General features: G+C 33.6%; 3 protein-coding genes across 4 annotated transcripts; all 3 read left to right on the top strand.

Annotated features, from left to right (window-relative positions):
* Positions 1,997-12,191, top strand: LOC105164360 (deSI-like protein At4g17486). 2 transcript variants are annotated; one of them, XM_020694762.1, is made up of 6 exons: positions 1,997-2,310; positions 2,689-2,809; positions 3,389-3,663; positions 10,548-10,835; positions 11,176-11,256; positions 11,764-12,191. In XM_020694762.1, exons 3-6 carry the CDS (start codon positions 3,501-3,503, stop codon positions 11,898-11,900), a joined length of 669 nt encoding a protein of 222 aa, XP_020550421.1. In that variant the 5' UTR covers positions 1,997-2,310; positions 2,689-2,809; positions 3,389-3,500; the 3' UTR covers positions 11,901-12,191. The 2 variants fall into 2 exon arrangements, with proteins under 2 accessions (XP_020550421.1, XP_011081298.1); XM_011082996.2 differs by lacking the exon at positions 2,689-2,809.
* Positions 13,951-15,973, top strand: LOC105164359 (RING-H2 finger protein ATL22-like). Its single transcript, XM_011082992.2, has 2 exons — positions 13,951-14,724; positions 15,417-15,973. The coding sequence occupies exons 1-2, from the start codon at positions 14,082-14,084 to the stop codon at positions 15,536-15,538; spliced, it is 765 nt and encodes a 254-aa protein (XP_011081294.1). The 5' UTR covers positions 13,951-14,081; the 3' UTR covers positions 15,539-15,973.
* Positions 17,659-24,146, top strand: LOC105164358 (palmitoyl-protein thioesterase 1-like). Its single transcript, XM_011082991.2, has 12 exons — positions 17,659-18,023; positions 18,131-18,215; positions 19,355-19,406; positions 19,506-19,526; positions 19,606-19,659; positions 20,026-20,076; positions 20,602-20,664; positions 21,721-21,786; positions 21,873-21,911; positions 22,079-22,201; positions 22,327-22,419; positions 23,572-24,146. The coding sequence occupies exons 1-12, from the start codon at positions 17,945-17,947 to the stop codon at positions 23,896-23,898; spliced, it is 1,053 nt and encodes a 350-aa protein (XP_011081293.1). The 5' UTR covers positions 17,659-17,944; the 3' UTR covers positions 23,899-24,146.

Raw genomic sequence — 26,909 nt, 5'->3', positions numbered from 1 at the left:
TCGGTTGTTACAAGACGTCACAGTGGACATGGAGTCAACACCCATGTTGTCAAAATTACAAACCGAGAATGTTCTTGCGGCAAATGGACTTAATTTGGTATTCCTTGCAGTCACGCTCAAAAGGTATGCGCTGCATACATGATTAATGCTGCATCAATGGTGAAGAATTATTATAATATAATGGCTTATAAGAATACATATTCTAAGTCATTTGAATATGTGCATTCTGAAGATTATTGGGATGTACCGGAATTTGAGTTGGTCCACGATCCTACTATTTGCATCTCTTAGCACCCTGATCGAAATCAAACAACACGTATTCACAACGAGATGGATTAGGCGCAAACGCGTGCACGACAACAAGCCCAACAAAGAAATTCTTCAACACAATCAGATGTGCCAGTACCGGGTTGCCAGGACTAATTGTATACTTTTTGTATTTTTTACAATTGTACAAAAATATACACTTTTACATTTATACATTTAATTATAATTTTTTAAATTAATACAATGTTAATTTTATAATTTTTTGAATTTTAATATGTTGTTAAAAATTAATTATATATAATTAAATTATACAAATATATATGCATATATATATATGTATACTAAAAAGGCTGACCACACGGTCAGCCTTTTTAGTGATGACAAGGCTGGTGCAACAGCCTTTGATTAAAGGTTGTTGCTAGCCTTCTTTAATTTTTTTTTTAAATAAAAAAGTTGATCCCTTCGTGTATAAATAGCAAGCATCAACCCATTCACTCTTCGCCAAACTCAGTCATGCATTATTTCTCAGTTTCTTGCTAACTATGTCTACTTCGTTTTCTCGAATTCAAATTTTTTTGCATTTTGGTGGTGAATTATGCAGCGATGGATGGTCTCTTATCGCATTGAAGTTTTTGTGTATTTTGAGAGTGTTCATATTATTTGAATATCTTGTACTCTTGAATATCAGGAGTACAACTTCAACGGTGCGGAAACTCGTCCAAGTATGATGGCCACATGCTCCAAGCCCTATCCATGAATACGGTTTTAGGGCCTCGAGTGATCGATGGATAAGACCATCCTGAAGAAAAAAACTTATAGTGCTCGACCGATTTGTTTTCCGTTACTCCTGTTGTAGTTGATGGTTTTGTGTATCCTGGTAAGCGAACTGTCGGTTCGGTGGTGATGAAAATGAAGCGCAAAATGTGAGCGAATGCAAAATTAAAATTTTTTATAATTGTACAAAATAAATACACTATTGCATTTGTACCCTTAATTGTAATGTTTAAAATTAATGCAATGTTAATTTTATAATTTTTTGAATTTTAATATGTTGTTAAAAATTAATTATATATAATTAAATTATACAAATTTATTTAAACTAAAAAAAAGAGAAAAAAGCCAAGTCGCGATTCAGAATCACGACTTGGCCACTTTTTAGTTTTTCCAACTTAATTTATTGACGTTAAATAACGACTCGTCATGTTTTTATTATAATATTAAATAAAATTATAATAATATAATTTTTTTAATAATAAAATATAAAATAAATCCTCCGAAATGTTTTAATGAAGAAGATCTTCTTGCATGGTCCATAATTACACAAAATCTTTTTAAACTATTAAATTATATAAGTATTTAACAATTTTTCCATTTCACCGGGATAATATGCAATTTTTCCTAAAATCTAAAATATAGACATATAAATTTTCACTAGTACTATTATCTTATATTTAAATAATTATGGTAGTATTATATTTTTAAAAAATATTTTTTTATATTTAATTAAAATTTAAAATTAATAATGAAAAAGAATTAAAACATTAGCTTAAAATCTATATACCCGATTATCTTATATTTAAAAAATTATGGTATTATTATATTTTTAAAAAATATTTTTTTATATTTAATTAAAATTTAAAATTAATAATGAAAAAGAATTAAAACATTAGCTTAAAATCTATATACCCGTTGTTGACTTTATAATAAGGCTGAAAGACTATTGGATCTGATAAGACACAACGGTTTTAGTTTAGCTCCAAACAAGACCCACCGCTCCCGTGTCCCCCTCTCATCTGTATAATTTCCCTCTTTCCTTGTCCCCTCACCCTGCGCGCCGATCCAGGCTCCATCGCCGCCCACCGTGTGACCTCCGGAGCATCTGAAGGCTGCCGCGACCGGGAACCAACCCTTTATACCTCTTCCCTCGTGCACATTACACACGGGACCATAGGCGGACTGCCGGTTTTCTCTTCCCGGAGTTCATTGTAGCCTCCGCCACCATCCATCGTCCACCTCCAGTTTCAGGAGGCGGTGATATCGACGGTAAGATACATTTTCGCTATGGTCTGGTGGTTACGATGGTACTGCTTTGAAATCATGTTATTCCGTCGGACCGTTTCGCTAAATATGCGGTGATTTGTTTGTTTAATTTTTTGTTCTATCATTTGATTAAATTCAATTTTTAGTGTTTTGGTAGTGATTTCTTGTTAATATAGGGATTTTTGTCGGGCCAAATTGAAGGCATTCTTATTAATTTGGAAGATTCTTTTTTCTGGCCAAATTGAAATCTCCGTAGTATACTGGTTTTAGGATTTGCTTTCTATTTAGCAGGTAGATTCTTCAGTGATGTCCTTGTTTGTTTGTTATTATTATTTTCTTTTTTTTCGTGAACTTTTAATATGCATTTTCTCATAATCGAAGGTTTGGGCTATTGTGAATCCCAAGGAAGAAGGTTTCTTGGCTCAACAGTTCTTGTTGCACGATAACGAACTCAAAGTTCGTGTCTTTTCTCCTTTTATTTCTTCCAAATAGAGGAGTGCATGTAAGCTTCCATTTTGTCTGGTTTCTATGTCTGCAGAGTAATAAGTAATTGTTCTAAGTTTGGACATCAGTAATGTTATATGTAGGAGAAATATGGGAATGGTATTGTATTCTTTTCCTTTTCCCATCCTTTTTTAGATTTTGGCTTAATTTTTCTTCCTTTCTGGTTCCTCCTGTAATCCAGAATCATGAAAATGACTTTGCTCAAATTCTTGCATGGTTTCATGTTATTTTTGAAATTGTTCTAATCTTATTTAACATACAAATTTTTTAAGTTTGTGATGTGGATGGTCACATTATATTTTTGCATTAATTTTTGCAACTTCTATGTATTAATTGCTAGTTATAATAATTTGGCTGAACAAGTTTCGGGTACCAACTTCTAGAGCACCTGGTTCCAAAATATAAGATTGGTCAAGTGTACCCAACCCATTGGCCTCGCACTCGAATGGGTGAAGCTGGGCGGTGTGCTCTGGCATCTGCTTTGTTAGGGAAACACCCTACCCATTAAAGCCCTAAAATTTGAAGTGATTTGCCATCGCACAAAAAAATAATGGAATACCTTTTTTCTTTTAATTAGGGGTTTTCAGGTTATTCTGTGCTGGATGGTGACCTGGAGATATAGCAAGTACATACAAATATACAAATAGTTTGGAGTACTGGTTGGTGGTGTGCGAGGGGTGCTAGATAGGATGCGGTTGTTTCCAATTTCATCCAGCTCAGATAGTTCACCTATGGAGCAGGGCAACACAGAGAAAAGTCGTGCAATGCTGTACCTAAATGTATATGATCTCACTCCTATAAACAACTATCTTTATTGGTTTGGCCTCGGAATCTTTCATTCCGGTATTGAAGGTATAATCAACTGTTTCTTTGCTAATCCAGTCCTCAATATGAACCCTTTGCCTGTGATTGGTTAAGATTTCCTAATATTTTATTATGCTTGTGTAATGCTACTTACATTTGAAATCTGTCTTAACATGATCTTGATAGCATCTTTTTTCCTCCCATTGAGTAGCTGTTAATGCCATAGGCAACTTGAAATTAGCCATTGACATTGCTTTCTTCCTCCCATTGATTGGCTGTTAATGCTATGGGCAACAATTGCATGATTGTTTCATCGACATTCGATGCTGATATTCATTAGTCTATGATTTCAGAGTTATGTTCTTACAGGAAAAGTTAAGCTTATAATCAGATCTAAATATTGTGGTTAGAGATTTAGAATTTGATGCATCTTGCTAGGTTTCTTAAATCTTCGTTGTACAGTTGGCGTTAATGAAGGTTATAATCTGACAAATAAGGAAACGAGAAGCACTGTAGAGCTACTGATATTAATCTTTAGTGGAATCCATAGATCTTTCGGGGTTTTAAATCAGGGATGAATCTGCTTCCATCAATAAATATGTGATAATCATTCTCATTCTTACTGTTACATGCATTAGAAACATTCTTGTTTGCACACTTGTACGTGTGAATGCTTACTTTCTATTCTCCGTTTTTACTTTGGTATGCCTCCTTTTGTGCTTGACGCTTCTTCTTTTAACATATTTATGTGGTTCTCTGTTACTGAGGGATTGATATCTTTGCTAATGGTGAATGTCCTCCCTAGGACTATCACAGAGACCACAACTTTCTCTGGTGATTTTTGTTCGACTAGTCACAGGAAAAAATGGCAGTTAGGTCCTGATGTTCTTCAATCTCTCACTCCATTCTCTAGTATATATACTAGCCCCTATTGTAAAAATGGTTTGAATGCAAGGATCATAGTTATTAATGGCGTGCCATTGTGCAGCCTCAGCGCCAGAAAATGGTGCTGAGCTTACAAAATGGCACCGCCATGGGGTGCCATTCTGAACCATTTGTCCTGGTGGAGAGGCGGCTATGGTGTGCCTCTCTTAAGCCCCAGCCCTTTTGGGTTAGGGCTTGAAAAACTCCCAGTTTTTCTCAAATACTGGGCGAAAGGCTGGACCTTTTAGCCCAGCCTTTGATTCAGTTATTAAAAAAAAAAGAAAATAAATAAAAATTTAAACAAAATAGGGGCTGAAAAATTAGGGCTTTTGCACATTTTCTAAACGTAAACTAAAGTAGAGGAAAAACGTAATGGGGAGAAGTTTTTTTTATATTTGTTTTTGTTTTATAATGATTATGTAGGATATATTAAATCATCGAACTCTTTTTTTTTTTCGTTTAGACTTGTTATTTTACAAATTTCTTTTATGTTACGACGATTAAAATAATTTCTAGTGTTTATATTTAATTATTCGTGCACTATTAATGTGAATATATATTGATGTATGAGATATATAATTTATTTCTGTACATGTACACCGTGCTTTAAAATGGCGTTCGCTGCGCCATGTGCCATGGTGCGCCGTGCGCTTTTAACAACTATGGCAAGGATAACCAAAGCTGATGTCAATTTTGTCATTACTGGTGGTTAATAGTGCGTCACCTCCTCCACAGTTGAAACATTTGCAACAGGAACACAATCAAATCTTTGTTGAGCTTAGTTCTTGATCATGTGCAAAATTTCCACTGCTATATTTTATTTTTATGACTGACATACATCACGATCAATTTCTCAACCATGGTTGGTGTCGATTAGATGACAAAATAACTTCAGGTAATGGCCACATTGAAAATAAAGAAGATCTATACCATTCCCCTTGCTTAGCTAATCTAGATTTGACTTCTAGAAAAACTATTCAGAATCATGCTTGGATAGGGCACATGAAGTTTCTGAAAAACTGTATTGAAGTCCCTATTTTTGTAGTACTATTTAAGTTTTTGAAAAAGATATATTACCCAAAGTTTATACCTCCCTACCCGACATCAGTTGGTGCATTTGTCTGATTGTTTGTATACTGTTGAGTAGCTTGTACATGTTGATATGGGTTTAAGCACTTTGAGGAAGTTAGCCATTTCCGAGTAATGTTGGACGTGCCAGGTTTTGCAACACAGTTTTCCACCACTGTACCCGGGCAATCGTCGCGGTTCTATCCTCTTGGATGAGAATGAGAACTTGACGTCGGGAGTGGGTTTCTACATTTATGCTGTGAAATGTATACAAAATGAGGAGATATAATTTTTACCTCCAGAGTTAGCAATCTCCTGCCACATTGTTTTTGCCAGAATAATTTTACTTGTTGATAGGCTTAGGGTCGTTCTTAATTTTAGGTTCGGGTTTAAGCATGTCTGCCAGTTGTTTAGTGCCTACTGACCCTACAAGGCTAGGAGATCGACCCATATTGGACAGAGTTCCTGTTCTTTTTCACCACTCTATCCCCAGCTTAGCAATATTGATATCTGATCAGTCTACTGCTTCTCCAGCCAAGACTTTTTCATTTGAACTCCTTGTGAACTATCCCATCAACCACATAGATTTTCTTTCTCCTGGTGTACCACTACAATGCCTTGCTAATTGCTATCTTGATTTTTCAACTTGCAAGTTTAGCACGGAAGCCAAGATTGATCATAACATAACCACGTAAGAATAAATTGCTAGCTTGAAAAAGAGCCCTCTGAACCTATTATTAATATATAATGAAAAAGTTGCATTCAGAGATGCCTGCTTGGTCGTGAATGAGGTTAATCTCAGTAATTGTTGTTTTCTTCCTTCTTCTATTAACATTCCCTAGTTCATACTGATTTCAAAATCTAACCTTTTCTTTGTGACACTAATGTTGATTTTCCATTTGTTTTTCTAATTAATGACTATAAGCTATTGTGCTAAAGTCAGTCTCACCATAGTAGTGCCAATTCCCATGTTGGAACAAGTGTGCACATAAATTGTGCTTTATTATTTAGGATTCCAGGGTATGAACAGAGTTTATTTGTTTCTACTTTGACCACAACAATTTTATTTTCCCTTGACCAAAGGTGATTTATCTATCTTCGATTTTCAAAACTGCATGATTTCCTCTACCTTTAATTTTTCAGAAATGCAAATATGCTCTTCAACTGGATATTATTACATTCTGTATGAGTTTATGTTCTAGTTTCCGGAGGTTATGAGAAACCAATTCTGAATCCCATTGATCCAAGCAAACTATTTTTGTTTTCTTCTAAACTATACCACAATAAATCCTTGTTCCACTCGTAAATATTAGCCAGTTGTTTTTAGTGACTCATATTATTATTGTAGTTCAATTATGTTTAAGAAACTATGCTAAAGTATTTGTGAGTGGACCAAGCTAGTTCACTTCTAAAGCTTATTTAAGTTGTGGAGTAATAACTCCACACAATATGAAAGAAGGGGATAATGGTCTGAGTAAGTCTGTCTGCTCCATTTGGCCGTGTATGCATAGGATGTTCCTTGAAAACCAAGATGATGGAAATGGCAATGCTTCATAAGCTTGTTGAGTATTAAACTTTTGTTTCAGTAACTGGTACATTCGCCATCTTTCTGAAGTATTGGCAATTTCGTTGAGATCTCCCATAACTAAATAAGGAATTATTCCCCTCAAACAATCTCAAAGTACATTAAACACTTTTTGATCCCATAATATACTTTCTAATTGTTTGCATCAGCTAGAACACGATGTGTTCCTGCAAAACCTGCCCTACCTGCAAAGTCGTAGCACTTATCTTCAGCTATTTCAAGGTTTCAGTAAGACTGCTATATGAGGTCGATTTACTTTTCATGTTAAAATTTCACTGATCATTTCTTCTACCTAGTTCCATGGGATGGATCAACGCTTATGTTACAGGGATTGACAAGCCCTTAAGCATTTTGTTTTCCTCCTTAAGACTTGATGATGTTGGTTTTTTATAAATAGTGGGACCTCCGTTTTGGATTTAAGTCATAAGAAGTCTAACACAGGTCTGCGACGATGAAGAAGTTGGTCTTTAGGAAGATATGAAAATATTCCATGGGTTGAAAGGGTAGTCAGTAGAATCTCGAAAGACACCGCGAATCCAGGGGATGTTTTTTATTTGCATTCACGCCTTTTGAAAAGAGCAGCTAAATAAAGTTCTAGTTTAGGTGAAGGAAGTATGACCGCCTTACCAATAGTTGAAACTCAATCAAGAGATGTTTCGGCTTAGATTCCTACTAATGTAATTTCCATTACTGATGGACAAATATTTTACTCATGGAAGCTCCATTTTAAATCACGATTCTATAGCCAGGTTGGCTAAAGACAATTCTATTAGATCCATTTATTAAGTTTAAGAAAAAGCGCCCCTCAACAATTTCGTATATAATAAAAAGGGGAAGTTCTCGGCTGACCTATGAGAAAGCATTGATTTTTTCCTTTCATCACAAATAGTAACAGATAGTAAATAGCTCACATTCAAACTACAAACTAGTCGAACGAAAACCTGCCTTATTCGTGAGCTCTATTTTCTCGTGGATAGTCTGGTTTGAGCTAGAATAGCGATTCGTAAGCAAGACCTACCAAGCAAGGGTGTAAAGGAGTTCGTTTTTCCATATCAGCAGTTGAAAAGAAAAAAATAACTATACTATTTAAATCATTTTTTTTTCCACGTCTCTAATAGATGCTTGAAGGGAAAGGGATCTGATCTTGCAATTTAGGAAGGGGAATTATGGGTACTGCTGATGATGATGGTGAGTCATCGCATAGAGGATCTTGGATAGTAAATCTATATGGAGGTTGGCACATCTGCATCAGAGGCATCTAGTATTTTAAGCTTGTCACTTGGAACTTAGTTTGTAAATTGTATGCATATGATAAAGTTGATCATTATCTGCCTGTCAGGATCCTTGAAAGATCTGCAACTGATTTAAATGATAATTGCAAATCTTCAAAGAAACCCTTGGACGGGTTCCCTCTCATTGACCTTATCCCTCTTGCTGCATATCTGTCATGTTCTCTTCTGCCACAGACTCTGATCTAATATATCCACCTCAAATTCGGTGAAACCTTCATCTCTGTCTTTATGTCCTCTTTCTTTGTACATTTCCTCTCTTCAACAATGAGACTTCACCGCATTTGTTAATAGAGCAGAAGATAGATATACCAATTCTTATTGTGGACTTGCTGAAGTCAAGCTTTGACTGGCCGTCAACTTTTTAAGATGATTTTTCCTAAATCCTACAATTTCATTTCCCTGTTTGTTTTTGCTTGGCTGCCAATTTCCAGTCTGTTAACTAAGGCTTACAGCCAATGTAAAATTTAACGTGTAAGAAAAGATGAGTAGAAATTAAAGAATAATTCTTTCGACAAGAAAGAATGGTGGAGGGTAAGATTCCAGGTCTAGGGGGAGGTTAACATGAGATTTTGTTCTTCAGCCATCTGTCCCCCTCAACTTTTTATCTTTATTTTTTTACAGAAGATAACACCAGACTGTTTTCTTTAAAACTTTCCTATTTTGGCAAAGACCAATCTTTGTGTATGTTTTTAGGTAATGCAAAAATATTCTGTGTGGATTTTCTTTACCTTTCCCAAGAACCTTCCTTTTGTTCTAAATGCATTTCTTCCTTCAATTGTTTGAGATTCCCTCTCTTATTCTGTTTCCATGATTATGGATGTTATCTGTGGAAACAAGTATAATTTTACGAAGGGAAACAGTTAAAGAAAAAAGAATTTTAATGTCATGTGAACATTTGATCTGAAGTCTGGTCAACTTCAAGAAATAGTATTTCTACTCTACTTTCCATGCATGACTGCATATAGAAATTATGGCTGTGTGGGCCAATGCTTGTGTATTATTCTCTGCAGCTTGTTATGGATCTGAAAGTTTAATTTCCACATTAGAGAGAGAGCTTGTTTGAGGCTCCATTCATATGCTTATTTGTTTCAATTTTGATATAATAAGTACATTACATAAGGCATGTATTGAGTCCAAGAACTCTAGATTCATTCATTTAACTGCGACACAGTTGAGTGCTAAGCCAGCTGACATGAAAGTTGTTCGAGTCCACTAGATTTATGTAAAAATTTATTTTTACATTTGTAAAGCTTTAAAATTTTTGGGGCTGTAACCGGCACTTATTGCACATTCAGCGAAAATCCTTATTATGCATCAGTTATCACTCTATCCTGCTTGATATGCAAATTACTGACAGCTAAATATTTTGTGTCGTAACTTTTTACTGCAAAGTCTAGGAGGTCTTATATGTAGAATTGATTATTGAAGCTTGGACGTTTGAGATGATGTCTGCACCTTTTGTTAGATATGCTGATCATATTATATAACAAACATCTTATTTTAATCTTATGTTCTGGTAGGATTCTGAAGAAATTTCTTTTTGTTGAAATGTTGTTTTGTTGAAATTTTGCATCTTTCAGTTTAGTGCCCCTATCTGTCTTGTCTTCTTAATTGAGACTAGGTGAACCCAGCGAGTCAATGCGTTCATCTACCTTCCCTTGATTTAACTTTGAATCAGCCAGACCTTGTTGTTGCTTATTGGCTGTATTTACAACACATACTGGCAATTGTATCTCCGCATTGTCAAAGTCATGCATGGAGTTAATGGTTAAATATAATAAACCTTAATCATACTATACTAAGAATGTTGTTGGTGTCTCTGAGACGAGAGCAAAATTTAGAATTAGGTTCCAGAAAGGGTAAAGTCTGAGTAGATATACTAGGTTACCAATTTTTTCCTGGGGATATAATCCATTACAAAGCATTTTCATTGGAAGCCTTTCTGCATCTTTTTTGAATTTGTTCTTTTCTCATTTTTATGTCATGTAGCCTTGATTTAGATGTTTTATCATCCTCTGATACTTATATTCCAGTAGTTATAATTTGTATCTTTCGTGATGTAGTACATGGGTTGGAGTATGGCTTTGGAGCTCATGATTACCCAACCAGTGGAGTATTTGAGGTTGAACCTAGAAGCTGCCCCGGTTTTATATTTAGACGCTCTATACTTTTGGGCAGCACTGACATGTCTCGTTCAGAATTTCGGTCATTCATGGAGCATCTCTCCAACAAATATCATGGGGACACGTATCACTTGATTTCTAAGAATTGCAATCATTTTACCGATGAAGTTTGTCAGCGTCTAACTGGAAAACCTATACCTGGATGGGTGAATCGATTGGCCCGAGTAGGTGAGTAGGTACTTTTTCTTGCATAAGCATTTGGGATGAAAATTTGTATGGTACAAGGCATACTTAGGGCAGACTGATAAACGAACTTTATTCAGATGTGACTTACATTATTTTTAGGCTTATCTTGATTAAAAACAATTTTTGGTACTTCAGAGCCATATATGGCTCAAATAGTTAATCTGTGCATGAATTCTACCCTCACCACCTGTGTGCATGCAGAATGCAGGTAAGAGAAGAAAAAAGTAGTTCTTTATTCAATTTAAGTGGGACATCTAATAGTCTGCATTATCATTATCACTGATACTCCTTTCTGTCTTACATTAGTGATTTATAAATTCAGGTTCTTTCTGTAATTGTCTGCTGCCAGAAAGTATCCAGGCAACATCAGTCAGGCATCTTCCTGAAAATCAAATGTATTCAGGCAAGTAGTTTTCTTTTTTCTATTTTGGTATTATATTTGTCCATTTGTCACATGCTATTAATATGAGATTAAAAAGTTCAGAAACCTGCCATATATTAAGTTCTGTAAGATCTGCTGCCTATAATGAGTGTCAATGTTGCCTAATAACATTGGAATTTGCTATGACATTCTTCAAAAGGATAAGTGCCAGCCAAGAATGAATCTGCAAAAAGTGTTATATTACTAATAGTTTTAACATATATCTTTTTTTACTTTTAAATGTTTTGCATAGCTTCTAAGAATAGAACTAAAAGGTGTCTGCTTTGGTTTACTTAAGTTTCCTATGCTTATATGTATATAGAGACTTTTTATTGGTAATGCTCTTTCCAAGAAATGAATTACAAATGTGGTCAAATCAAAATATTACTTGATCGCAATCTTGTTTCTGTATTTTGCAATAACTAATCTCACTTGGTGTTCATCTTGCCCGTGTAACTTGTACTGACTGTTAAATTGTTGCGGAAGCAGATGGAAGTGATTCTGGTGCTTCATCTGCAGCGGGAGAGAGTGAGGTGGAGGATGATCATCATCTGCTTCTCGTGCCAAACAGTGATGTGGCATTTTTGAAAGACAAACCAGTGAGACTGGCAAAGGATGTTCTTTGACTTTTCCATTCATTTTTAAGTCATCATTTTCGGTATCTGTTGTGGCGTTTGTACTGTAATATGTATATCACCAACCTGTTTGTTAAGAATGTAAGCATCATCAAGTTGTGTGAGTACCTTTGTTCTTGGAATGGTAGTCGAGTACATATGTATCATTCATTTAACTGTATGCTTACTCTGTTCTGGTTTTGGTCGTGTCAAGTTTGCTGCATGATTTTGATATTGGATAGTTTTGAGAATTGGGGCAAACTTTTGGCCTTTTGACTATGAGGAGATTTTCCAAGGACAAAACTCCAACCTATCTTGTAATTGTTTATACAGAAACTTGTGTAGATAAATAGCGATCAAACCAAGAATTCATTTAGTTGTCTTTAAAATAAAATCGTCTACGCTCATACTTGTAATTATGGTTTTTGAGACACTTCAAAAAATCACCCTGTGCAATGTCTGACATTGTGCGTTGTACAACACGCATCTATTGCATCCGATATTTGCAAATATGTCACCTGATATTGAAGGTATCTCCCTTATATTTGTGGCACTCTCAGAAGTATCTTATTAGGATATTATTAAAGTCCCAGAAGCTCATCTAAACACCCTCTACGTACAAACTGATGACTAAATATAAAAAGTTAGTGGTTAAAGGTATTATTAAAGACTGGAGAGGGTAAAGAGATGCAATAAAAATATGAAACGTCGCAGTCTGAGTTAGGTATGTATGCCTGTGCATATGGTTTAGTTTCTGTCCCTATCTGCGACTTCTTAATCTTATCAAGCAAGTAAACCTCAGTCAATGACGTAGGAGTAAGGAATAAGTGGGCAATGGGACCAAACACCACAAACACAAGTCTTCTAAAGCGTTGGTAACACTACCGTTTAATATAAAAACATAATCTCATTAATTAATCTAAATTTATTTTCATTTCAAACGAAAATCTATACAAAATTACAAATACATATTTTCCGTTGAAAACTGAAAATGGAGACACAAACAAATAGGTTAGGTTAATTGGGATGAAGTATTAGGTTAGGAATGCGATGTGCATTTTTAAATTCATTCAGAAACATATGGTTGGTTTATGGGATTAGGCATTTTTAGATATTTCCAATAGATTCAGATTAAATTGTCCCCCCCCTTCCCCCATATTTCTAGAATACCTTTTAATAAGGTCACAAAATTATATATATTTTAAATACATTAAATATAATGAATATCAATATAGAAGTATTTAATAATATGTGTTTTCAAAATATATAAGTCTATAATATAAAGAATATTATATTTTAAATATTTTATTAAATATAATAAAAGGTTAGTTACATCTTTATATATATATATATATATATATATGTATTTTATCAAGTATTACTATTAAGTATAAACTAGTATATAATAGTAATTGGACCGTATTTTCAATATATATGTATGCTAAAATATGTAAACAAAAGAAACATTTATTATAAAAATTAAATATACAAAAACTTCCCAAAAAAAAAGAAAAAGATTATAAACTAATAATTAATTTAACATTTCAAAATGGTGCACTATTAATGGTGCGCTACTTTTGGTGGCAACTGTTGGATTGCCTGTATAGTTTGATTTGTAGCGCTAGTTGGAACCGATAATTCGAGTATAGTGGCAGAAACTTTTTGACACACTGGATTATTGTTTCCAACTTTATCTCCCATCTTAGCTCGTTTCACTTTTGTAATGGAGTAGTAGTTCTTGTTTATACTTTTTGTGATTTATTGTAGGGGAGTAGTACTCCTCGTTTATGCTTTTGGTAAATATCTGTAAGGGAGTAGTACTCCTTTTTTTACAGCTTTTTAGAAATGATAGAGAGTCAGTACTCCCCGTTGTAAATTTGCTCGCTTTCTGATCTTAATAAAGAAGGATCAGGGACTCCGAAAAGCTCCCCCACTCTCGGGTGATTTAATTAAAAAAAAAACATTTTGAAAATAATATTTCATATCCAATGAGACTTTGTTTCAGTTTTTCTTTTTTTTTACTCCTACTTTTATTTAATTCCCATCTAAATTCATCCCTACATACTAATCAAATTTTATAAATGAGATGCTTGATTCCTTGCTGGTCTAACACTTCACCTTCGTTGTTGAATCCCCATTCTCTTGGTCTTGCACACTTCAAATCTCTGCTGCCTTCATTTTTCTTCACTGCAGATGGATGTTTTCATCTCACTCAGACTCCTCTGCTGTATTGTTCTCCTTACAACAACCTCTGCTGCTACTAACAACTGCACCTCAGCTAAGTGCAGCCTCTTCTCTCCCGACATACGGTTCCCGTTCCGCATCCAGGGCCGGCAGCCACCGCAGTGTGGTGTCCCTCACTTCAATCTTTTCTGCAGACAAAACACCACAATGATCCACATACCTAGCTATGGGGATTTGGTCGTCAAGTCCATCTCCTATGATGCAAGAAGGCTGAGCCTTCTCGACCCCAAAACTTGTGTCTACCAAGTTTTCTTGAACCTGAATCTTTCTCTCACCCCATTCAGCTACTATTATGCTGTGAAACAGTACAAATACATCAACTGTTCAGCCCAACTTGTGGGCTCTTTGGAACGAGTTCCATGTCTGAGTGGCTCCAACCATCATGTTTACATCGTAGAATCCTCCTTTCCGGTGCCCGTTTATTGCAGTTGTGTCAGAACTGTTGCAATACCGTTTTCCTACAGTCAGTATCTGTCTGCAGACAGCAGTTTTGGTTTGGGGTTTACGTGGAACTTAGTTGAAGAAGAAGCAACATCAGGTTGTATGCTTGGAATCCTATGCAGCACAAGGCGCTTGGAGAAATATTTCAAAGGTAATTCACTTACCTCTATTAGAAATTACTATTTCCGTGTTGGGGGAATTGCAATTTGATCTTGTAATTAAGGGAGATTATCGTTTTTGGTTATGTACGAATTGAATTTTATAATTTGGTTTTATGACTTTAAAATTTTGTAATTTAGTCAATTGTCTGGAAATTGCACATGACTTACTATGATCCAATTAAATTGTAATTATAGTCCTATGTATCAGTTCGTGCAAGACCAAAAAATACCAACCGATTTTAAGTTAATTGTAGGACTAAAACTATAATTTAATTTGCTTATGTGCCAGTCATATGTAATTTTTTGCTCAAATTGGCCGGAGAACTAAAACTTTCAAAATTTTAAAATTACATAACTAAATTGAGAAAATTGACTGGTGGAGGACCAAACATACCACCCTCTATTGGTTACAAGACTATGGTTGGTTCTCTCTACTCTGAAAGACAATAGCTATGTGAATCGGTACGAGGTTTTTTTCTATCAATTTTCTAAAGAAGTTGGCATGGTACAAGGTTTTTTTCTATCAATTTTCTAAAAGAAGTTGTCAAAAGAATTGAAATGGCAAAACTAACGAATGGGACGCTGTTTTACTGCACACTAGGCGTTGTCTTTCTACTGTAACAGTAGGTGGTGTTTAGATAAAATTTTATCTGATATTGTTGATTAATGTCATGTGTGGCAGATATATATACGGTATCAGGCATAATTGCGTTTGCTTTCATGGCTGGTGTGCTGTTTTATGCAACTCTCTCAAAGTATTATAAGAAATTAAATGAAGAGAAAGGTAAACGGAACGTCTGGTGAAATGGAGACCAACAAATCGCTGGGGGAGAGAATGGCCGATATGAAGCTTTGGACGCCCATTATATATGGCCAGGCAATTTAACCTTCTATGATATTATAAATGAGTAATTATTCTTATATAAAAAAATTATAATTTATCGCCGGTGCTTTTTAAAATTAAACAATTTACCTTTCTGTCTAAAAAGGTAAATTGCTTTATTTTAAAAAGCATAGGGAGGTAAATTGCTATATTTTGAAGAATATAGGGAGGTAAATTATTATTTTATTTTCACAAAAGAATAATTTGCTTATTTATAATATCACAAGTATTGTATACATTTTTCCCGGATGTTGTATGTATGGTCGTCAGACATCAAAGTAAAAGAAGCATCATCGCAGCTCTATATATGTAAATGTTGGGGGAAGAAAAGAAGTTAGTATTTAATTTTTTCGAAATCAATTTGGAGTGAATGAAAAATCAATGGTTAAAGTGCACGATTTAAATCAGAAAACGAGAATTTGGAAGCTTGAAGGAAAGAATGTTTTTAGAAGTTGTTTATGTTACAAATATTCAAATTACGTGTGGTAAAATGGAGTTCATTGAGGCTATCCGTACTTCGAAAGCATGACGTTTAGATGGATGACGTCAATGTTTTTATTTTATTTTATACAGATGCGCCGACTCCTGAGATGCAGCACGTGGCTCTTGTTCTGTTTGACGTGGGCAAGAAGGCACAACAAAAACTTACAATTTTAATTTATATTTAAACATATTGGGAAAAATGCAATGTTGGTCCAGCTCCTTAGGGACGGTGGCAATTTTAGTTCAGGTCCAATTCAAAATAGTGAATCAGGACAATAATTTTTAAAATATGGCAATTTAAGGACAAAATGCTCTAATTTTGCTGAAATTGTGCACATGATGCGCACTTGACCATATAAATTCTGGGATTTCTCCAAAATTCAGCTAATTAGCTTATGCGGAAGTATTTTTTTTAGCCGGTGCTTACGTGGAATTTTAAAATACGTCACCTTTGCCATGTAAGCACCATTGAAAAAAATACTTCCACGTAAGCTAGTTCCCTGAATTTTGGAGAAATTCCCAAATTTATGTGGTTACGTGCACAGTATGTGTCCGATCCCGACAAAATTAGGGTATTTAGTCCATAAATTATCATTTTTAAAAAAATACTATCCTGATTTACAATTTTGAATTGGACCTGGACTAAAATTGCCACTGTCCGTAAAAAATTGGACCAAATTATATTTCTCCCAAACATATTTTATAATTTATGCATTAAAAAACCCTTGCTCGAGGGTGTATTACCCCCAATCAAGACCGTATCCATAATCAATGATAGTCTTCGTACCAGTTATTACGCTATTTTAAAAATACATGTCAAGTGTTACCCAAATTATAGGAAAAAAGATGGGGCAGGCTCTAGCTCTTACCCATTATTTTTTGTGTTATTTTCTTTCTTTCTTTCTTTCTTTTTTTTTTCTTTATAATAGAATTGGAAAAAAAAAATTCAAATCTTTCATTTACATCAAAATCAAACATAAAAGTTTAGTTCTTAATATAAATGAAACAATTCTTCATTTGAATTTGTGTTCAACTTTGATTTAATAATTTCACAATTTGGTTCCAAACTAATTTTATATATTCCATGGATTAATCAAGTTTGACTTATTCAAATTTTTATTTGTATTTTTTAAAAATTTAAACTATCAAGTTGCGTTTTAATTAATTTCATAAAAAGATTAATTTAGAAGTACTATTGAAATAAAGATGAAAAACTTTAATAAACTGTTCAAAACACTGATACATATGAATAGGGATGGCAGATGAGTCGAGTCAGCTCGATTTTGAGCTCGATTCGAGCTCGAGCTCAATTATGGTTGTTCACCAGCTCGCGAGCCGTTTACTAGTTGTTCACCTCTATTTTTAAAAAGACAATTATTTATGTCTTGTATTTTTTAAAATGAAATAATTTACCTGTTTAAACAGGAGCATAAATTACTTTATTTTAAAAATTACCGAGAATAAGTTATTATTTATATTTTTATAAGAATATTAATATGACGTGATGGTAAATTGCATTCAATCCTATTATATTATATTCATATATAGAAGTGAAAGAAATGAAAGAGGGGAGGAGAAAGTAATCTCTGGTTTTCCATAACAATAAAAAGATATGATTTCGGCAGCAAAAGCAAGAAAAGAGAAGTAAATGAGGTAATAAATTGATGGGAGCGCTGATTGGTGATCAGTGAAGGTTGTTTACCGACAACAACAAACTACTTGTTTCAACTCCAACAGTATAGTACAAAAAACTGAATCTGCTGAAGAGATTACCCGGATTTCCTGCAAAAGTTCCTGGAAAGAGAAGGCAAGCCCCTCAAGAAAATAATTGCCATCATAGGAAAATGCGTTCCTTAATCTTCGGTTTGATTGCCTTCTCTTTCATCCCAATTTCGGTTTCTATTCCTTTCATCGTTCTCCATGGTAATTTATAGTCTTTCCTCTGATTTTTGTGCCACTATTGTGATTATTGTTTTCTTTCGGCATTTGGTGACTGCAATATTTTATATGGGTTTCGGTCGTTATGGTAGGGATTGGAGATCAGTGTTCCAACAGAGGAGTGAAGCACTTTACACAGGAACTCAGCGACTGGTCCAAGTCCGAAGGATATTGCATGTAAGATTTTTGTTGTTGATCTTTTGGTGATTCTGTTTGTTTTTTCTAGGTATTGGAGACCTCGCTGAATTTTGAGGTTTGTTGTGTATCCATTTTGGGGTTGGCGTATAAAGCAACTTGCTGTGCTGTATTTGATGTTGAGCTGAAGAGATACATATGGGTTTCATGCTTGTGTTGAGTGTGTTATGCCAAGAAACATAGAGGAAATGTAATGTGGTTGGGAAGAAGTTGTAGCAGGCATTATGTAAGCAACCTGATTTATCATCAAGAATTGGCTTTATGAATCATTTCCTTGATGTATTTTGAAGCTTTATTGTGATTTTCTAATCTGCAGCTGTTATATGTCTGTAAGTCTTACAAATGTACCACGAAGGCAAATATATGTGCTACAGCTTCTTGATCACTGTATGTAGAAAAAAATATTCCCTTGACGCTCCTCAAATTGCGAGGATGAATCGTTTGTAAATTTCAGTGCAATCAGTTACACTTCTTTCAGTTTCTTTTATTATGGAATAGTTAGATCTTTTTTAACAAATTATGTTGCTCAACAGCCTCCAATGTTTTGCTATGGATGTAGTAAAATTTGAGATGTATCTATGACTGGTAATCCAGTAATCACTGAAGTGGGAGGTCTCATCGAAATACTGAGATTGGTTGGAGTCTTTGAGTTTAATTGGATTTCAATCCTTGATGTTAAACACTATAATTTTGGAAACAAATGGTCCTGACAAAAGATTGAAATGCTTGGTCTCATTGGTCTGAGAAACTTTATATTGCTAAATGATTAGGAGGGGGATGGATCAAAAATCTATAATGAGGTCATTCAATCCTAACCCACTTTTCTGGGTCTGCTGGCTGTAACATTGTCTTACATGAACATGGCTATCTACTTGGCTTATATCATCATGGTATTGTAAGACATAAACTCCTAGAAACTCAAACCACATATGGGCACATGAGTAAACATGAGACCATCTGTTTTAAAATATAGGCAAAAGTGGAAATAGTTTCGCCTTAATCTTATTAGAGATTCTATTTTCAGGTTTCAAATTTTCCATTCTCTTTTTAGTATATTAGAAACCTTTGAACTTCTGCGTTATGATAGTAATAATGCTTTTATTCTGTTATCAAACCTCTAGAGAAATTGGAGATGGATCATGGGACTCCTGGTTTAAGCCCCTACAAGAACAGGCAAGAAGAAAATAGATGATAATCTCATATTTTGTTCATCGTTCATTAATTTATTTGTGAAAGCTGGTTTTAACGTCATTTGTTTCGTTTGGCCTACAGACAGAAATTGTATGTAATAAGGTGGGTGATGAAGTTATATTTGTATTATCATTTGTTGATCAATTGGTTCACCCACTAATTAGTTCAAACTAAACTTCAGGTGAAGCAAATGAAGGAACTTCAGGATGGTTACAACATTGTTGGTCTCTCCCAGGTGATTTTCTGAGATGGTTAATCTCCTGTATTAAAAATTGAATCTTACAGTGCACGTACAGTCGCAAATGTATGGAAAACTGGAACTGAACATCTCATCTAATTGCTGGAGTTCTCTCTCTGCTCTACCTTCTCGTTTTCATTAATTTATTTATTTTTTGGTGAAACTGTTTTTTTTCCTTCTAAGTTTTAGCATTGTAAAGAAAGGAACGAGTATTAGACTGTTTTCTTAGAAGTACAAATTTCTTCACAAGTACCAGTCTCCTTGATCTTGGTATTTTGTCGAGCTTGGGGATCATGTCATCTGATTTACATGCTTGGGAAGTTGACTGGAACATTCTGATAATCATCTTGATTGTTCATTCAGGGTAACTTAATAGGACGAGGTGTTGTGGAGTTCTGTGATGGTGGACCACCGGTAAGGACTCGTATCAAAGGATTTCGCCAGTCTTCTTTCTGTATTATTTTCCAGACTATTTTAAGATATCCTTTTTATATGAACAACAAATTTTATTAGATGGATCTTGTTTTAATATGTGTATGAGAAAGTCAAAAGCAGATGTGGCCAGATTCCATGATACAAGCCTAATTACTCTTTTGAACATCTGTTGTTTAACTCATTGTCAAAATCTTTTATAAAATCATGATGTTGAGCTTTGTTTCTGCTTTATGTGAAAAGTTGTATGTTCCAAGAAGCTTAGATGTCTAACAGGCTCATCAGAGAGATAGTGATGGAACTTTACAAAATAAAATTCTCACGTCAATTTATCCTTGTGGATTTTTAGCTGAATACAAGTATTTTTTCTTGATCCTTCTTGAGCTCCAATGATTTCACTTTCTTTCTGCTGTAATCATATTCATATCTTACTATTATCAACAAGTGTGCATTGTGCACACTGTGTTTTGCTGCACTCACGATATTTAGAATATGACTGTGTGACAGGTCAGAAACTTTATCTCTCTCGGAGGACCTCATGCTGGTACTGCTTCAGTGCCTCTATGTGGTGTAAGTGCTACTTGTGTTGTAAGGACACCTTGTATCTGCTTTGAGATGCATCCTTATCAAGAAAAACCATTATGATATCTCATCTAATTTGATTAATATCTTGCTAGGCTTGTTAAAGCTCAAACTTTATTTTTCAGTAAGAAGTCACTTCTATGAATATACATTTGTAAAAGGCTTGCATTTCTAGCCACTTAAGTGAAACAACTCCCAGGTTGCTGAACCTTCAAAACTTCATGGTCGTCCCTAAAAGTGGATCTAGAATTAGTTATATGAATCTCTTTTGATCATTGACAGCAACACTACATTATTTTATTTGAATTTTTCCAATGGGACTGTTGCTATAAACAATGCTCAATTTGACAAGAACTGCATACACGTCCGAGGAAATTTCCAGGAGGCAAAGAGCCATTCAGAAAGCAGTTACAATTGCATCTGCAATTATGTTTTATTTACATACAACAGTAATGCAAATTCAACAAGTCCTCGGTCCATAGAGTATTGGGTAAATTCATCCACTTATTCCATTCTGCAATATCAGAATCCATCTCTATCATCAAGCTAAAGATGGAAACTGAGGTTGGATAGGGCAATTCATGTTATCAAGAGTTTATTATGAATATTGTGGCAACAAAATTTCTTTCTCTATTATGACCTTAGAAAAGTAAAAGTGTGATTTTTTCATGTCCCTACCATGACGATTCTGTATTGATTCTACTGAATATGCTTATTGTGATAAAATATAATAGGATAATTCCATAAAGAAGAGGAAGTGTCTCCTAATTTAAGTTTCAGATTTATGAAGGTACACAGAAAAACTGTACCGAAATTTCTGCCCTAGAAAATGTCTATAGTGTCTAAAATATGATGCATCTAGCAATCAGTAGAGAAGTTTTAGCAGGGAATAGCGGCCCTTAAAAGCAGTTGATTGATCAAAAGCTCAATTAGCTGTGGCCTCAGACAAGATTGTAGGGCCTTGCACCATCCTACCTCATGCATGTTTCATTAGGGCCTTTTGTGATTCTGACATGAACAAATGTTACTGCATTGTTTTTCCAGACTGGAATATTTTGCATTATAGCGGACAATCTAATCAAATCAGAGATCTACTCTGACTATGTCCAAGTATGTATCTTCACTTTCTTTCTTTTAGAGTACCAAACAAAAGGTATGATATTTCTCTGTGCTTATTGCTTATATGTGAAATGCAGGCTCACTTGGCTCCAAGTGGCTATCTTAAGTTGCCAAACGTAAGTATTTGTGTGTATTTTTGTACAAATAGTACATTCATAAAATTGAGTGTCGATGTAATCCTGAACCTAAAGTAGTTTTTTCATTTTTTTGGAAAAGCCTCTGCTGGACTCCGAAATTGTTACTCAAAGACGCCATACTTTTTAACTTATTTATTCTTTTTCAGAATATAGCTGGCTACTTAAACAAATGCAGGTTTCTCCCCAAACTCAACAATGAACTCCCCGGTGAGAGAAACGCCACTTACAAAGAACGGTTCACTAGCTTACAAAATCTCGTCCTTATAATGGTATCTAAAACCTCTAACATTTCAGGCTATAAAATTATTTTGGTTTATTTTTTTCTTGTATGATTTTCAAATTGCTTAGAAACATGGCTTATATCTGATTCTCCCTCTTGGTGTTACATGAGCAGTTTGAACATGATACTGTTCTAATACCCAAGGAGACCTCTTTGTTTGGATACTATCCAGATGGGGCCTTCACTCCAGTTGTGCCACCACAACGGGTACTGTTTCTATTTTTTTAGTTTTCAGAATCGTACTTGAGCTTGTTGTGTTATCTCAATATACATATATGCACATATATCATAAATGTCCCCCCATTATATGTCATCTCAAGAAATTTGGCAATAGTTTGCTTATTTTAGAAAACCAAAGTTGAAGCTTCAAAATTTCAAAGCCAAGGTGCAATTTTCTGCAAACACTGCAAAAATTTGTGATTGTACAACCTAAATTCACCTCAACTCAGCTTTATCAAAGTACACAATTGAGAAACAATAGTTTTTTTGCTTTAATGACAATTTTAGATGCTCAACTCGTTATTACACATTTGCCACCACACTAGAAAGTACCCGGTTGTCTTTATCTTCATCCTTATGCTCAAACCTGAGGCAGAGAAGGTAGAGGTGGCTAACCAACAAACCTCAGGGGTCTATTGTGAGTCCTACTGAGACTTAATATGTTTATGCTCATAATTGAAGTGCATGTCCAAGAATTTTTACCATGTCAAATAGGGTTATGTCTAATATTCTTTAGATACTTGGCATATATTTGAATTTCACTATTGAAAGGAGTTTACAAGCTACATAAAACTGATGTTCAAACTTAATAACGTGCTCAGAGAGTTTCTCTCTATAGATTTATAGCATGCAGTTAACCGCTCTATCTTTCCAAATCATACCTCATATCAGAATCTCTGGACTCTCATGTAACTGTATAAACAACATGTCTTCGGTAACATGCCAGAAGTACTATGTATTATGTGCAGGAGTACCTCTGGCAATTCTCCAAAACCTTTATGATATGGTTGTTCCATCTGTATGCCAAAATCCCAGAATGATCCATATATTCTACACTTTGTTACCTTCGGAACAACTGCAATTTTAGGGTCAAATACTTTACCTGAAAACTGTTGTTAGAAGACTTACTCTACCTTGATCAATTAGAATGGCTCAAGTTCTGTACCTGAACAAGTGTTCACGGAGTAATTACTCTACCTTTATCTGTTAAACGTAATACCTGTATGAGTACAGTCAAGTGACACAAATTTTGGTGTCATTTTATCTCAATAGTTACATTTCTACTTTGTCCACATTGAAGTGTTCTGTTGCACTTCTGAGTCACATAATTTCAGTACTCATTCCTCCTTTCATGTCCAGACTAAGCTTTATACCGAGGATTGGATAGGGTTGAAAACGTTAGATGATGCTGGAAGGGTAAAATACATTACAGTACCTGGAAATCACCTTGGAATCTCCAAAGACGATATGAAGAAGTATGTTGTTCCTTATTTGGAAGATGACACGTCGAAAGAAGGTAACATTCATCCCCGCAGTGCGGACAGCAAGTGGAAGGAGCTAAAGTTTGGTCAGCCGAATGCTGAGGGATCAGTTGAAGTAAAATTTGACGGATCATCATCTTATCAGTGGCCATCATCAGTCAAGAGCTTCTTTTCAGAATTACTCGGTCTTAGAAAAAATCATTAGTCGTCTCCGCTTCAGTCCTATGAAGCTCTCCAATTCTACCAATGGGAATAAGCAGCATACCACCACACAACACAGTAGGAAAATTCTGCTTGTTTATTTGCCCTATCTTCAAACCACCAATGGAGGTAAGGAATTCACTGTAATACAATCCACCCGGAGGGTGGAAAATTAGGTACTTACTATTCTACATTTATACATCTCTGGATGTTAACACCTACTTTACGCATATACAAAATGTTCGTGTGCAACTTTCCAAGTCGGCATACTTGGAGAGAAATGGTTCCTTACTTCAGCACAAGAAGTAAACCATCAATATTAGAAGGGGTGAATAGCAATTTATCTCCCTGTGATATTGAAAATGAGTACATTATCCCCTTATAAAAAAAAAATATAGCAATTTACCTCCCCATACTTTTTAAAATGAAGCAATTTACCTCCTTATACAGGGAGGTAAATTGCTCATTTTAAAAATCATAGGGAGGTAAATTGTTATATTTTAAATAATACAGGGAGGTATATCGCTATTTGTTTTTTCATAATGGGGTAATTTGCTCATTTGCGATATCACAAGGGGGTTGCTTGCATTTTTCCCCTATTTAAAGGCTTAAATGCATAAAACCCTCAAGTGTTTTAAAAGGTCTGCTAAAAACCAAAAAAATCCCTCTCTGTTTTCTTAATGCAGCTCAATCGCCCCTCTCTATTAAATATAACCAATGGTGTTAACTTTTGTACAAAATAGACCGTTCCTTTACTTCATATATCTTATTTCTTATTTTAATAATCATTGAATCTGTATCGATTGTACCAAAGTTGTCAGATCTAATCAATTAATCTTAATCGTTGAATTTTAAACTTATAAAAAAATCAAGAGAGCTGGCCTTGGCTTGTAACCTTTCACATGTATAGCAGTTGAAGGAATCTTTCTTCCGGATGGCCAACTAAGATTATGTTTGAGAAATAGTGAACAATAAAACTTAACAAGCCTTGGATCTAAATTTTGACTTTTAAAATGACTAAAAAATTACATTAAAATAATTCATTGGAATATTTTTAGATATAATTAAAGGAAAGTTTTAAATTTCAGTTCAAAAGTGATGTAAAATTAAATATAATTTATTTAAATATATTTTTAACTAAATAAATAACTTAAATTATTAATAATATACATTTTTATAATTATGAACATTTATATTTGTTAAGATATTTTAAATTTAAAAAATGAATTTACTATATTAATTTTCATATGGTGATTTTAATTTAATATTTCAATTTCAATTATAAAATTTAAATTTTATATATTTTCTTATATTTTTAAGTAAATATATTTTAAAAAATATTTTATTTTTTAGATAAATAAAAATTCAAAGAAAAAAAAAACCACTCAAAGCAAGTAAAAGATGTATATGAGAAATATATAAACACCATGAATGTATTTTAATAAAAAAAAAACACCAAAAAATAAGTTCAAAAATAGCTGAAAAGCACCCCCACATAATATTAAACTAATATCATGTGAAATGCACTTATAAAAATATATTTTTAATCTCACTCATTAGTTACAAATCTTATTAAACTCATATTTATATTAATATTTCTATCATTGAATCATTAGTATATCGTAATATTTTCTAACAAAATGATAATATTTATTTTAATTGATGAGAAAACCATCTAATTTTATAGCTCACTTCTAAATTTAATTGATATTATTAAATAAAATTATTCCTTGAAATTACTTTTTGTATTTTGTACTTATTAAGTATTATGTTTAATGATTTTGCATCGGAATAATTAATGTGAAAGTAAAATATAAAAGATCTAATATTAAAATAAAGTTAACAAAGTCCCCTATTTTTGAATTTTTTTGTGAGAAATTCTTTATTAAATATTTTTTTAATGCTATTTTCTATTTTTAAAATTTTATTTTATATCTTTTATATTATTTATGCAAAGTGTTATTTTTTTCATTTACTACCATATCCCAATGTCTTTTATTTTTAAGTTTATTGATCTGAAATGTTTGTAAAAACAAATAATCTAATTAGATATATCCATAGTATCAGTATTAGTTTGTCTTGCAATATTCTATAACGTCATTTTCAGTATTTTCTAAGCTAAAAGTATAGTAGTTTTGTTACAGGCAACATGTTATAAAAATCATTAAAAAATATTATAAAAATCATTCCAAATTAGTAGCCATATGAATATGTAACGGTTTTTGGGTCGACCAATTTGAAATTGTTACAGCAACTGAAATATATTTGACACTGATACAAAAATTTTGAGAAAAATTCAATATTTATAATGACTTGTGCTACCAAGTCCGTTCCAAATATCCATTTCAAAAGAGATCAAATTGTAAAACCAGTTCTAATTTTTTAAAAACCCATTACTAAATATATTGACAAACCCATTAAAAAATATATTGACATTACAAAGCCCATTACAAATTTCGAAGAGACTTATCAAACTTATTTCTTTGGTATGAATCTCAATATTCGTAAGCTGGATTTGTACCAAACTTCAACTCATATAAGATTTTATCTCTTTAATCATATCTAATGGTCCGTTTTAAAAATCTTATGGTTTGGTTGAATGTTGAGTACATTCCACCAATTTTTTTTTTGAAATTGTAGCTCTTAATGTTTAATAATATTATTAAGATTTAATTTTATTAGACATATCTTTAACTCTTAAGATTAAAGAACCAACTTAAATTTTTTATTATATATTTAAATTAGATAAGTTTTATAAATTTATTTATAATTTTGATATTTTTTTAAGTTAAGCAGTATGTTAATATTACGTTCATAAGAGTTCAAAGTTTTCATTTTTCATACAAGATATTACATCATACCATATAAAAATACAAAAAAATGGTTTACTTTCTCAAATGATAATTTTACAAACTTAAGGAACTAAAGTGACAAAATAAAACTTAAATTGACCATTTTACCCTAAAAAATGTCAAACTCTAACCTATTAATTTTCATCGGAAAATGATCAGCAGG

The sequence above is a fragment of the Sesamum indicum genome, linkage group LG6 (assembly GCF_000512975.1).
Source record: "Sesamum indicum cultivar Zhongzhi No. 13 linkage group LG6, S_indicum_v1.0, whole genome shotgun sequence".
Classification (NCBI taxonomy): Eukaryota; Viridiplantae; Streptophyta; class Magnoliopsida; order Lamiales; family Pedaliaceae; genus Sesamum; species Sesamum indicum.
This window is presented reverse-complemented; position numbering and strand designations above follow the sequence as displayed.

Excerpts from the sequence above, each read along its gene's own strand:
- LOC105164360 (XM_011082996.2), top strand. The coding sequence starts at position 3,501 with ATGCGGTTGTTTCCAATTTCATCCAGCTCAGATAGTTCACCTATGGAG. Across the intron at positions 3,664-10,547 it reads CTTTCATTCCGGTATTGAAG|TACATGGGTTGGAGTATGGC; the intron begins GTATAATCAACT and ends TTCGTGATGTAG. Across the intron at positions 10,836-11,175 it reads GAATCGATTGGCCCGAGTAG|GTTCTTTCTGTAATTGTCTG; the intron begins GTGAGTAGGTAC and ends TTATAAATTCAG.
- LOC105164359 (XM_011082992.2), top strand. The coding sequence starts at position 14,082 with ATGGATGTTTTCATCTCACTCAGACTCCTCTGCTGTATTGTTCTCCTT. Across the intron at positions 14,725-15,416 it reads CTTGGAGAAATATTTCAAAG|ATATATATACGGTATCAGGC; the intron begins GTAATTCACTTA and ends CATGTGTGGCAG.
- LOC105164358 (XM_011082991.2), top strand. The coding sequence starts at position 17,945 with ATGCGTTCCTTAATCTTCGGTTTGATTGCCTTCTCTTTCATCCCAATT. Across the intron at positions 18,216-19,354 it reads AAGTCCGAAGGATATTGCAT|AGAAATTGGAGATGGATCAT; the intron begins GTAAGATTTTTG and ends TCAAACCTCTAG. Across the intron at positions 19,527-19,605 it reads CAGAAATTGTATGTAATAAG|GTGAAGCAAATGAAGGAACT; the intron begins GTGGGTGATGAA and ends ACTAAACTTCAG.